General features: G+C 48.0%; 1 protein-coding gene across 2 annotated transcripts in view; it reads left to right on the top strand.

The window, feature by feature from the left end:
* Positions 1-13351, top strand: part of ADISSP (adipose secreted signaling protein) — a 68002-nt gene that overhangs the window by 43685 nt on the left and 10966 nt on the right. For both annotated transcript variants that reach the window (XR_014501881.1, XM_083398827.1), the window contains exon 4: positions 6715-6853. Coding sequence is in view for 1 of the 2 variants with exons in the window: in XM_083398827.1 (XP_083254953.1) it covers positions 6715-6853 (139 nt within the window). In the remaining variant the exon portion in view is untranslated. The remainder of the gene's footprint in view (positions 1-6714; positions 6854-13351) is intronic.

The following is a 13351-nucleotide window of genomic DNA, read 5'->3' as shown; positions in this document are numbered from 1 at the left end:
TTGGATGGGGGGCTTTTATCCATTTCTGCAGTCACACAATCAATCAATCAATCATAAAACGAAAAACAAGCCATAGACACAAAAATGAAAAAGCCACACAAATAAAAACGCAAGAAATAGCAAAAACAAAAGCACCAAATATCCCCTCAGAACACTGCAATCAGAAGTGGAAGGCTTTAATTATGATGGGGGGGATGGACTAAAATTTGCTGGTTAAGGGTAAAACAGGAGCAAATAAGCCTTAATTACTATGCGGGGGACTCAAATTTCATGTGCAACAGGAAAAATAGAAGCTCAGGGGCACGTTTGGCTTCCGGGGCAAAGTATGAAAACCGGAACACTGACTTCTTGGTTTGCAGCTTTCAGGTTCCAAGTTGTTAGGGAACTAATCTGTTCGAAAAGGCACCGCTGTAATTTGAATCCGTTGATTTGGGTCCTCTCTGGAGCAGCAGAAAGCCAGTTTGCTCCATCTTCCATGGATCCAGCCCCTTCAGATATTTGAAGATGCCTGTTTTATTTCCTCTCAGTCTCCTCTTTTGGTTTCCAGACTCTTTATGCAGGAACCAGCTTTCAGCGGGCTTAACCAAGGCCTGCGTCTGATTAACACACTATGTCTGGATAGCTCAGTTGGTTAGATCGTGGCACTGATAATGCCACGGTTGCAGGTTCGATCCCTGTAAGGGACAGCTACATATTTCTGCAGAGCAGGGGGTTGGACTAGATGATCCTCAGGGTCCCCCGTTGGGGGTTGCTGGCTGAAGATGCCCGTTCTTTGCCAGCCTAGTGCCCTCCAGATATTTAGGGCTACAGCTCCCACTGACACTACAGTGGAGGTACCCCTCTGGATACGTAACTTTTGGTTTATGAACACGGCAAACCGCGCACATGTGCACTGTGCGCATACACAAAAGCGCTCAGTCGCGCTGCGCGTGTGCTCAGAAGCGGCGCCTCTGCCTATGGACTTTTTGGGTTGTGGACGGACCCCCGGAACGGATTTAATTCGTATCCGGAGGGTCCACTGTACTTTGTGTTCTCATCGCCTGCCGTTTCATTTTTTTGAAAAAAAGGACCGTGTGAGACTTCCCGCGGCCCAAGACGTCTTCATCTCCTTTCTCGCTGCCTCAAATCATTTGCCCTGAGAAGCCAAGCTCTGCGCTCGAAGCAATTATATAAATTATGCCTAATTTCTGCCTTTCGGATGTAATTGCGCGATTACGCCTAATGTGCCGTGCATCCAGCTCTCTCCACCTGCTATAACCGGGTGACTTGTTTCCGCTCCGAGGCAAGCAGGGAGGGCTGCTGGCCTTACACGCTCCCAGGCTGGCTTGCACACTGACCCTGTTTCCAGTCCGTCTCTTTCATCAGGCGCCTCAAATCTGGGCATAAACTTCTTGCCGATGGTCTTCAGCAAAAGGCCGTCCCTCATAACGCAATCCGCACACCCCGGTTTAATCCCGGTTCACCGTTTCCCCCTGAAAATCCAATCAGGAAGAAAACCCAGTGGAAAGGATAAAATCCAGATTTGTACGAGACGACAGTGTTTTGTTGACGGTGGTGTTTTGCGGGGGCGCCGCAGAAAACATTGGTGTGCACGAGTCGCAGAGGGTTGACAGCCAACTGCCGTGTGGGCGTCCCTGAAAACATTATGCGTCAGGATAAATTGTTGCTGAGTTCTCCAGGGCCGTTAAAACAAAAAGAGATTGTTCAGAGCTCTAGAAGGGCCTCTCCAAATGGAACGAATGGGTGGGGAAGCAGGAAATTCAGTTTCATGTGAACGAGGGCAATTAATCTTAATTTTGCATATTTGCCCATGGGGTCTGAACTGGCGGTGATGGACCAGGAACGAGACCTTGGGGGTCCTAGTGGATAGCTCAATGAAGATGTAGACCCACTGTGTGGGGGGGCTGTGAAAAAGGCAGACTCCACTCTAGGGGTTACAGTGGTACATCAGGTTACAGACGCTTCGGGTTACATACGCTTCAGGTTACAGACTCTGCTAACCCAAGAAATTGAGGAGATTTCACCCCTCCCATACTCAAGAATCACCTCATCAGTCTCCTGACTCTGAAGAGAGGAGGAGGCGTGTTCTTATATCTGCATGTTCCAATCCAGCACTCAGTCTGAGATAGTGTGACTCAGTGTGAGATAGAGACTCAGAGAGAGAAAGTCAGCCAGTGAGTGAGTGAGTCAGCAAGTCAGTGTATAGAAAAGACTGAGAATCTCCATTTGTATATAGTGTATATTACAGTAGCTGTTAGAGAATAAAAGAAGATATTCTTCAGCACTGTCATCTGAGTATTTATGCTCTGCTGAACTCTGCTGCACAACGACTGTTTACTTGGTGAAGTGGTTTGCGGTGCTCACAGCTCTGAGTTGTGAGTCCACGGCACTTGGACCTGTTCTACAGAGGAAGGTGGTCTCTGGAAGTGCCATCCAGCTCGCCTGGCCCAGTCGGGGCTGAGGTGGACGAGTCCAGTTGGTGACACTGGCTCTAGGGCGATGCTGACATCGGTTATGGGCCCAGTCGTTGTTCCAGTCGTCTGACCAGGCGGTGTTCCAGTTGTACCAGTCATCCCAGTCGTCCCAGTTGCCAGAGGTTTCTGTTGCTGATTGCCGGACGGCGGAACGGAGGCTGCATGCTGGACTGATTTGTGGTGCCCAGAAGCAGAGCTGTTTTGGAGCAGAGTGTTCAAGCTGCCGCTGTTGCTGTTGCTGCTGCTTGATTTATGGAGGTATGTTGCTGACTACCAAAGAAAGAAGATAGCATCCCTGTGTGCCTGTTAATTGTGCTCTGAGTGGGAGAGAGAGTGGCTGAAGGAGCCAAGGCTTTATCTGCGTTGCACGAGGGAAGTGTCTTGCTCTAAGTAATAGCAGACATGGCCTGTGCACATTCCGGCCAGATGGCTCTGTCTTTTCCTCTCCTGACGCCTGCAAGTTATGCAGTATGGCAAGTGAAGATGAAAGCGCTTTTACAGAGGGAAAAGCTATTTCACACTATAGAAGATGACCCTCCCGATAAGGATGATGATGAATGGCCTGAGTGGCATGCTGCAGACATGAGAGCCCGAGGGACAATTGTTTTGAGTGTTTCAGACCACTTGCTGGTAAACTTGGAGGGTAAAGAAACTGCACGAGCTGTTTGGCATAAGCTGAGAGATACGCATTTGAGGCAGAATGCTGGTTCCAGCGTGATTTTCTTCAAGAAGCTATGCAGGCTGCAGTTTGAAAAAGGTGGTGATTTGCCTAGCCATCTATCTGAGTTAAAGCGTCTCAGACAGGACCTTGTTCAGCGAGACCTGGCTATTTCAGAGGCAGTGTTTGCAATGCTGATGATAAATAGCCTAGATGATTCTTACGATGGAGTAGCTGCCCAGATTTCTACAATGCCTTCTGACCGGCTAACAGAAGATTATGTGTCTAGCGTGCTCCTGAATGAGTGGGATCGCAGACAGGCTGTTAGAGAAAGCCGGGGAAATGGTGCTGTTAAAAATGTGCTTGAAAATGTGCCTAAGTCTCCAGCAGGGGAAAGTGAAAGTGAAACTGCTGCTGTTAAAGCACTAAAGGAGAAGCGGTGCTTTTCGTGTGGAGCACAAGGCCATTTGAGTTTTCAGTGCAGCAAGAAAACTTCAAAGAAGAAGGGAAACTTCAGAGGCAGAGGGGGAGGAGGACGAAACCCCCAAGCACCTGCTACTTCAAAGGCTTTGATCTCTCGCTGCTGCAATCAACGTGGGCGGAGTTTCTTCGTGGTCGACTCTGGCTGTACCAACCACGTAGCCAAAGATAAGGATCTCTTTGTTCAGCTTGAGAAGCAAGAGAAAGAAATCAATCAAGCAGATGGGACTGTTCTCATGAGTGTGGCTAAGGGAACTGTGTTCTTAAAGAGCCTGAATGCAACAATTAAGAATGTCCTGTATGCGCCTGATATTCAGGACAATTTGTTGAGTGTTTCCCAGCTTGAGCGTCAAGGGTTTAAGGTGGTGTTTGCTAAATCTCGCTGTGAAATTCGTCGAGATGGCAAGCTCATTCTGTATGCAAAATGTGTTAATGGCTTGTACCAATTGCCTTTTGTTTCAGGTACAGGTACTGCAGAAGCAACTAAGAAAGAGTGTTGCAATTTGTCTGTTGATAAGAATGAGAAGTTGCATGACCAATGTATTCATTTTTACCACCGTGTTTTTGCTCATTTGAATTTCCAGGCTGTGGCAAAAATGCCTGATATGGTTCAGGGTATGAAGTTGAAAGAATGTCCCTACCACATGAAATGTGTTTCTTGTGCGGAGAGTAAGGCAAGGCAAGCTCCCAAAGGTACAGAGTCTGGGAGAGAGGCCAAGAAACCATACGAAGTCATTCATGCGGACTTAGTGGGGCCTCTAGCGCTCTCTAGAGGCAATTCAAGGTTTTTCATGGTTTTGATAGATTCCTATTCAAGATATGTATGGGTCTATATGCTGCAGAAAAAGTCTGAAGCCTTTACCAAGTTTCGACAGTTTTGTAAATGGCTCAGAAATGTACATAATGAGAATGTACGTTGCCTTTTCAGTGACAGGGGAGGTGAGTTTTGTTCAGAGGAGTTTGAAAGTTTTCTCTCTGAACAGGGCATTGAGCATAGGACTGCCACGCCCAGATCACCCTGGCAGAATGGTTTATGTGAGAGAGTAAACCAGACCCTGCAGCAAGGAATCAGGACACTGTTACACGATTCGGGGCTGCCCAATCCCTATTGGGCCGAAGCTCTTTCGTTTTTCTGTCACGTGTACAACAGGAGGTACCAGTCCGCAGTAAATTGCACCCCATATGAGATGCTTCACGGAAGGAAGCCATGTGTAAAGCATTTTAAAATTTTTGGATCCGAGGTTTGGGTGCACACCTTGAAGGGTGACAAACTGAGCAAGCGTGGAGAACATGGTGTTTTCCTAGGATATGAGAAAGGGTCTTATCGTGTCCTGATCACAGACACGAAAACCATCAGGCTGACCAGGAGTATTGAGGACAATCCACAATGGGACAGAGTTGGCGTTTTTCAGTGCCATCCCATTTGTGATGATGGTGCAAAAGGGGCAAAGACAGTTAAGAGGGAGGCAAGTTCTGATGTGATTGATAATCCTGATGCCGATGTAAATTCGGATGGTGGCACAGATTATCAGAGCCCAAAAGCCTCAGGAGAGTCTGACGCAGATGCAGACTTAGCAGCTTCGTATACTTTAGCTCCCCATTCTCCCAAAGAGGAGGAAGCACCAGAACAAGAGGATCAGAGAGTTTTGCGCAGATCCGAGAGAACAACCAAGGGTGTACCACCGAAAAGGTTTTCTGAAGAGTTTGCAAAGGCTGCGGTCACGAGCAACTCTGGTGCGATTTTTAAACCAGGCAGAAAGTGTGCTGAGAGTAATAGCACAAAACATTTTATTTATTTCCTTACCTGACCTAAAGTGGTTCATGCGTAATATGTTTAAAGGATCAGGAGTGAAGGAGCAAGTGTGTTTGAATACTGAAAGTGATTTGTTCAAATCTGCCTAAATAAGCAATGTCAATTTGCATGTGAGAAAGAGAAACGTGTATGAAGATTTTTCTAGAAGCTGCTTATTCATTTGAGTGTTCACAATGTGTATTTTGTGTAAACTGCAGATTGAGATTTATGTTTTAACTCCTTCCTAATGGACACAGAGTGGTTACAGTGATTGTTTAATGGATGTGTTAAAGTGTCTTAGAAAAGGGGGAGAGAGGTAACTGCAGATATGTTAACCCAGGTTGTAAGAAGAGTACAACTTTTGGAGTGTGTGTGTAAATTGCAGTTATGTTAAAGATTCTTGGAATGGTCGGATGAAATGGGGAAGGATGAGGAGATTTCACCCCTCCCATACTCAAGAATCACCTCATCAGTCTCCTGACTCTGAAGAGAGGAGGAGGCGTGTTCTTATATCTGCATGTTCCAATCCAGCACTCAGTGTGAGATAGTGTGACTCTGTGTGAGATAGAGACTCAGAGAGAGAAAGTCAGCCAGTGAGTGAGTGAGTCAGCAAGTCAGTGTATAGAAAAGACTGAGAATCTCCATTTGTATATAGTGTATATTACAGTAGCTGTTAGAGAATAAAAGAAGATATTCTTCAGCACTGTCATCTGAGTATTTATGCTCTGCTGTACTCTGCTGCACAACGACTGTTTTCTTGGTGAAGTGATTTGCGGTGCTCACAGCTCCGAGTTGTGAGTCCACGGCACTTGGACCTGTTCTACAGAGGAAGGTGGTCTCTGGAAGTGCCATCCAGCTCGCCTGGCCCAGTCGGGGCTGAGGTGGACGAGTCCAGTTGGTGACACTGGCTCTAGGGCGATGCTGACAGAAATATTATCTTGGGTTAAGAACTTTGCTTCAGGATGAGAACAGAAATCGTGCTCCGGCGGCATGGCGGCAGCAGGAGGCCCCATTAGCTAAAGTTGTGCTTCAGGTTAAGAACAGTTTCAGGTTAAGAACGGACCTCCAGAACTAATTAAGTACTTAACCTGAAGTACCACTGTATAAGGAAAGGAATTTGAAGTATAACAATATCATAATGGCATTAGACACCCCCTGATTTGTGTGGGGGTTGCATTCTGGGTCATCTTGTGGAGCGCCCCCCTTGTCCTGTCACTTCTGAGTTTGTGGCGATGCGCTTGTGCTTTTATTATTATTACTGCTATTATTACAGTGGTGCCTTGGTTCTCTTGCCCCTTCTCCTTCTCCAGGTTGGGTTCTTGAAGATACTGCACAAGTACGAGATCACGTTCCACCTGCCCTTTGTGCAGCGGCTGGGAAAGGATGTCTGTGCCGCTCAGCTGGCCAACCTGAATCTCCGTGTGACCAGCATAGCGCCTGCAACGGAAGGTAAGAGCTTTCAGCCTTGCGTCACCTAGAATCATAGAATCCTAGAGTTGGAAGAGACCACAAGGGCCATCGAGTCCAACCCCCTGCCAAGCAGGAAACACCATCAGAGCACTCCTGACATATGGTTGTCAAGCCTCTGCTTAAAGACCTCCAAAGAAGGAGACTCCACCACACTCCCTGGCAGCAAATTCCACTGTCGAACAGCTCTTACTGTCAGGAAGTTCTTCCTAATGTTTAGGTGGAATCTTCTTTCTTGTAGTTTGGATCCATTGCTCCCTGTCCGCTTCTTTGGAGCAGCAGAAAACAACCTTTCTCCCTCCTCTATGTGACATCCTTTCATATATTTGAACATGGCTATCATATCACCCCTTAACCTCCTCTTCTCCAGGCTAAACATGCCCAGCTCCCTTAGCCGTTCCTCATAAGGCATAAGGCATCGTCACCTTGCAAGACGATGGGTGTATCTGAAGGGGACCCTTTCCTGCGGTTTTGAGATTCTCCATTTCCTAAAATGCTCTTCCTGCAAACCCTGCTTTATTTTATTTTTTTCGGAAAAAAAATTATTCATTTTATAACACAACTAAACAACACAAACAGAAAAACAAACACTACAAACAGATTCTTGTCTTATCCTTATTTTTTCTAAACCTTGCTAGCTGGGCTTCCCCAAGTCGCCCCCATCTGATTTTCGTTTTGCCTCATCTTTAGCCGTTTACATATATCATAATTTCTAACCATTTTTTTTATCGTGCTTACTTTAACCATAAAAATCTTCACATTTTATCACTTACAAATAGTACTATTTAAAAATACACTCTCTTCTACTTCTAACCCTACAGCCTAAATCCAGTTCCAAAGCTATTTTAAGATTTAAATATTAACATATTTTTTCAAATATTCCTTAAACCTTTTCCAGTCTTATTGCCTCAAAAGGGATGTTGTGTAGCTTGAAAAGGCTCAGGGCAACCTGGAAAACAGCTATTAAAATGACCAAAGAGGTGGAGCGATTGATTGCTCTCTGGGAGTTTCTGCTTTGCAGAAAAGGCAAGAGGCAACTTGAGAGCGGTTTATAAGATTAAGCAGGGCACTGGGGATGAGTTCATGGAGCCAAACAGGCGATGCCCTGAAAAGAATTGGGAGCCACTGGTATGATGATGATAATAATAATAATAATAATAATAATAATAATAATAATAATAATTTATTTATACCCCGCCCATCTGGCTGGGCTTCCCCAGCCACTCTGGGCGGCTTCCAACAAAATATTAAAATATAGTGGTCTGTTAAACATTAAAAGCTTCCCTAAATAGGGCTGCCTTCAGATGTCTTTTAAAAGTCTGGTAGTTGTTCTTCTCTTTGACATCTGGTGGGAGGGAGTTTCACAGGGCGGGTGCCACTATAGGCAGTACTGACCAATGGTCTGACTCGGTCAGAGGCAGTAGCGTTCTGGGAATGCTAGGAATCACGAGTGGGGAGTGTTCTTGTGCTTGGATTTTCCTTTTGCGGGCTTCCTCTAATGAGCATCTCGTTGGCCACTCTAAGAACAGGATGTTGGACTAAGAGCCCATCCATACCTCATAGAATCTTAGAGTTGGAAGGGACCCCCCGGGGTCATCTAGTCCAACCCTGTGCAGTGCAGGAATCTCAGCTAAACCACGCATAGCAGATGACTTTAAATCCTCCAAGGAAGGAGAGTCCACCATCTCCTGAGGGAAACTGTTTCACTGTTGAACAGCTCATAACATCTGACAGTTCTTCCTGATGTTCAGTCGGAATCTTCTTTATTCTAACTTGAATCCATTGGTTTGAATCCTACCCCCCAGAGCAGTAGAAAACAAGCTTGCTCCCTCCTCCATGTGACAGCCCTTCAGATAATTGAAGATGGCTATCACATCTCCTCTCAGTCTCTCAGAGTCCCATGGACTGCAAGAAGATCAAACCTCTCCATTCTGAAGGAAATCAGCCCTGAGTGCTCACTGGAAGGACAGATCCTGAAGCTGAGGCTCCAAGACTTTGGCCACCTCATGAGAAGAGAAGACTCCCTGGAAAAGACCCTGATGCTGGGAAAGATGGAGGGCACAAGGAGAAGGAGGCGACAGAGGACGAGATGGTGGGACAGTGTTCTCGAAGCTACCAGCATGAGTTTGACCAAACTGCGGGAGGCAGTGGAAGACAGGAGTGCCTGGCGTGCTCTGGTCCAGGGGGTCACGAAGAGTCGGACACGACTAAACAACAACAACATCACATCTCCTCTCAGTCTCCTCTTTTCCAGGCAAAACATGACCAGCGCCTTTAACCATTCCTCATAAGGCTGGATTTCCAGACCAAGGCAACCAGGGTATAAGGCAACTTCCTGAGAGGCCTGACTCTGCTCACAACAGGTCTGGGGGCCTTTCGGACTGGTTTGCAACCTCCCACATTGCAAGCACTGTTATCCCCAGGACATTATTTCCTACGGGTTGCTCTCGCATGCCTCTTCCTGGGGAGGAATGACACAAGATTCACTTTCTTTGGCATTTTGCGAGAGAGACGCAGCTGGGTGTCTGTCTTCTCCTCAGTGAGAAGTTGTGTTGCTGTGTTGAAGCCTACGATTTTGGGCATGCTGTGCCCCCAGGAGACCAGATGCTGGAAACATGCAGCCTCTGAGAAAGCTGTGCAGGGTGGAGAAACCCGATGATGGATGGGAGTGATCAGGTGCCTTCTTGTTTTCTCCAGCCGAGTGGAATGCGAGGGAGGTTTGATCTGGGACGCGCAGGCTGGCCTGCAGAATCCGGCCTTGTCTTCCTGTTTGGGATTATCTCTCGCTTGAAGCAGGGTGTAGGTTGGGGTTTGTGAGGGTAGCAGGTGTGCGTCTCCACCCCCATCGTTCAGCCCGGACATTGAGGTCCAGCTCCGAGGGCCTTCTGTAATTCACTCTATGCGGGGCTGCCCTTGAAGCTGTCCCACAAACTCCAGCGGGTGCAGAATGCTGTTTTTCCAGCTGCACTGGCTCCCGGTGGAGTACAGGGTCAGATTTAAGATGCTGGTTTTGACTTTTAAAGCCCTATGCGGCCTAGCAACCTCGTACCTACGGGACCGCCTCTCCCGGTCTGCCCCACGGAGGACCTTAAGGTCCATAAATAGCAACACCCCAGAGGTTCTGGGCCCTAAGGAAGTCAGATTAGCCTCAACCAGAGCCAGGGCCTTTTCAACACTGGCCCCGGCCTGGTGGAACGCTCTGTCTCATGAGACCAGGGCCCTGCGGGATCTGATTTCTTTCCGCAGGGCCTGTAAGAGAGAGTTGTTCCACCTGGCCTTTGGCTTGGAATCCACTTGATCCCCTTCCCCTCTTTTTCCTTTCTCCTTCTGTGATGGAACCCCTATTTGGGGACTTCCCTGGGTTTTCTGTCTTACAGGCCCTGTGGAAAGAAATCAGATCCTGCAGGGCCCTGGTCTCATGAGACAGCGCCCCAGAGGTGCACTCCGTTGTTTCTCTCTTGAGAGATGGATGCCATCAATGAGACACAACGCAGCAAGGCCACATCCGGGGCCATTTGAACCCACTTCGCTGTCTTTCGCTGGAAGTTCAATGGCCACCTGTCAGAGATTCCTTCACTGTGATTCCTGCATTTCAGGGGGTTGGTCTAGATGACCCTTGGGGTCCCTTCCAGCTCTACAATCCTATGATCCATCTCTGAGAATCTGTACTGGTGCCCTCCCTTTGTCTTCAGGACAGGACAGGCTGTGCATTTAACTAAGTAAGCAAAATAAGGAACCCAGGATGTCCCTTGAACCAGATTTGACTGATGAAGGCACACCTCTCTCGCCCTGACCTGGCCACTGTGATCCACGCGACGGTCACCTCCAGGCTTGATTATTGTAACTCGCTCTACATGGGGCTGCCCTTGAGTCTGACCCAGAAACTCCAGCGGGTGTAAAATGCCGCGGCGAGACTCCTTACGGGGTCCTCGTTGCGGGATCACATTCACCCGGTGCTATACCAGCTGCACTGGCTCCCGGTGGAGTACAGGATCAGGTTCAAGGTGCTGGTTTTAACCTTTAAAGCCCTATACGGCCTAGGACCCTCGTGCCTATGGGACCGCCTCTCCTGGTATGCCCCACAGAGGAATTTATGGTCTTCAAACAAAAACATCTTGGAGGTCCCAGGCCACAGGGAGGTTAGGCAGGTCTCAACCAGAGCCAGGGCTTTTTCGGTCGTGGCCTCGATCTGGTGGAACACTCTGCCACAAGAGACTAGGGCCCTGCGGGACTTGACATCTTTCCCCAGCGCCTGCAAGACAGAGCTGTTCCACCAGGCCTTTGGCCAAGGCACAGTCTGACCCCCTCCTTCGGTAATCCTCACAGAACTCTAGCCCAATGCTTGCCAATAATTTGATTTTGAATTGACTTTAGCATGAATTGATTTTAGAATGCTGTGTTACTTTTATTGTTGTTAGCCGCTCTGAGCCCGGTTTCGGCTGGGAGGGCGGGATATAAATAAAATTTTACTATTATTATTATTAAAGTTCCTTTGTAGCATCCTGCTGCCTTCCAGATGTCTGGGGCTATAGTTCCCATCGCCCCCAGCCAGCACAGCTTGGAACAGCATCCCAAAACATCTGGTTGGGGAAGGCTACTCTTTTGGGTCTAAGAACATAAGAAGAGGCTACTGGATGAGACCATTGGCCCATCTAGTCCAGCATCCCATTCTCAGAGTGGCCAACCGTAGGAAACCCGCAAGAGGAATCCCAGCACAATGGCAACTCTCCCTTCTTCCCACTGGAATGGGAAGAAACTGGAAGAAATCTCCAGCAACTGGGATTCAGAATCATTGCTGCCTCCAACCGTGGAGGCAGCGCAGAGCCATCTAGCGATTTGTGCTCTGCAAAACTCTCTCTTTCCAACCCCAATTTCCTTGAGATGCTTCTAATTATCAAGGGATCCTGCCGTGCGCTGTGAAAGGAAGGCCACTTTGGTGCGCAAGTTTTAATGTGACAAGATGAGTCATCGGTTTGCATGTTTACTCTCTGCAGCTGCTGGCAAAACGGCTCGGCTCGCATCTCTTCCTGCTGTTGCAGCGGCAGAAACAGGGTGCAGGTCCGCTCTCTGCACAGAATTGGATAATTAGATCATTTCTGCAATCTTTGCTGTGGCTTTGGCTGCGTCATCCGTGGCAGGTTGGATGTGTTGTGATCCCAGAAGTGCACAAGATGTGCTCTTCCAGCCCCTCTGGAGTTGCCAGATCTCTGTGGAGTAATCAGTCACTCGGCTAATTTTCTCTCGCTCGCTCTCCCCGTCCATTTTCTCTTGCCAAAATATATGGGGCCGGCTTTGCCGTTATGCAAATTGCACATTTTGCTCAGTGAGGGGCACCTGATGCTTTGTGCAAGGGGGTTGTGTTGCTTGCTATATTTTTATTGTAAAGCTTTCTGCTTTGTTTTATAAAGGGCATAACACGGAGAGAACAATTAGAGCAACAGACAAAAAGCAAAAGGTTAAAAGCAAATCCATAAAAGAGGAGCACAGGATGAGTGCGCATGGGTTAAAACAACTAGACTATCAGCACTGTCAGATTATCAGGTCTTGTTCTGGATTTGACAGGCCTTGTGACGAGGGCTGCCTCAAAAATGACGGTTCCGCTGTGTGGGGCACAAAAGATTGCCAAATCAGATAAAAGACGCCTGGGGGTTCTAGTCCTTGTCGAAGCCTCAAATTGCATTTTTATGCTTTATCGTGCATTTTGCTCAGCTAGGGGTACCTGGTGCTTTGCGCCAGACAAGGCCAAGGGGATTGTGTTGCTGAGTAGTTCTTTGTATTCCTGTCTGCACCTGGAAGAGCCATCAAGAGATGCTCAGGTGGCCTTTTCTGGAGGGTGGAAGAGATTTGTTTTCGAGGCCAATGGCTGACTGTTTGGATCTAGGGAGGAGGGGGCACAGTCAGATTTGGGAAGGCAATACCATACATCAGGGGTAGCTAACTCCCAAGATACTGTTATACTCACAGAGCTAAAAACTGGCAGTGATATACCTCAGGTCAAAGTTATTGAGTTTTTGTTAGGAAGGAAAGCCTCATTTTTTAGGGGTGCAGGGAAAAGTTGTTGAGCTAAATAAAGTTGTTTTTTTAGGGGAGCCGAAGTTGTGGAGCTTCTTTGGGGGAGCCAGTGATCTACCGCAGACGTCCAGTGATCTGCCGGTAGATAGATGCCTGCTATACATCGTCCTTTAGGGGTGTAAAGGGGGACGCGAGTGGCGCTGTGGGTTAAACCAGAGAGCCTAGGGCTTGCCGATCAGAAGGTCGGCGGTTCGAATCCCCGCGACGGGGTGAGCTCCCATTGCTTGGTCCCTGCTCCTGCCAACCTAGCAGTTCAAAAGCACGTCAAAGTGCAAGTAGATAAATAGGTACCATTCCAGCGGGAAGGTAAACAGCATTTTCGTGCGCTGCTCTGGTTCGCCAGAAGCGGCTTAGTCATGCTGGCCACATGACCCGGAAGCTGTACGCCGGCTCCCTCAGCCAATAAAG

The sequence above is a fragment of the Podarcis tiliguerta genome (assembly GCF_965153285.1).
Source record: "Podarcis tiliguerta genome assembly, chromosome: 9".
Classification (NCBI taxonomy): Eukaryota; Metazoa; Chordata; class Lepidosauria; order Squamata; family Lacertidae; genus Podarcis; species Podarcis tiliguerta.
This window is presented reverse-complemented; position numbering and strand designations above follow the sequence as displayed.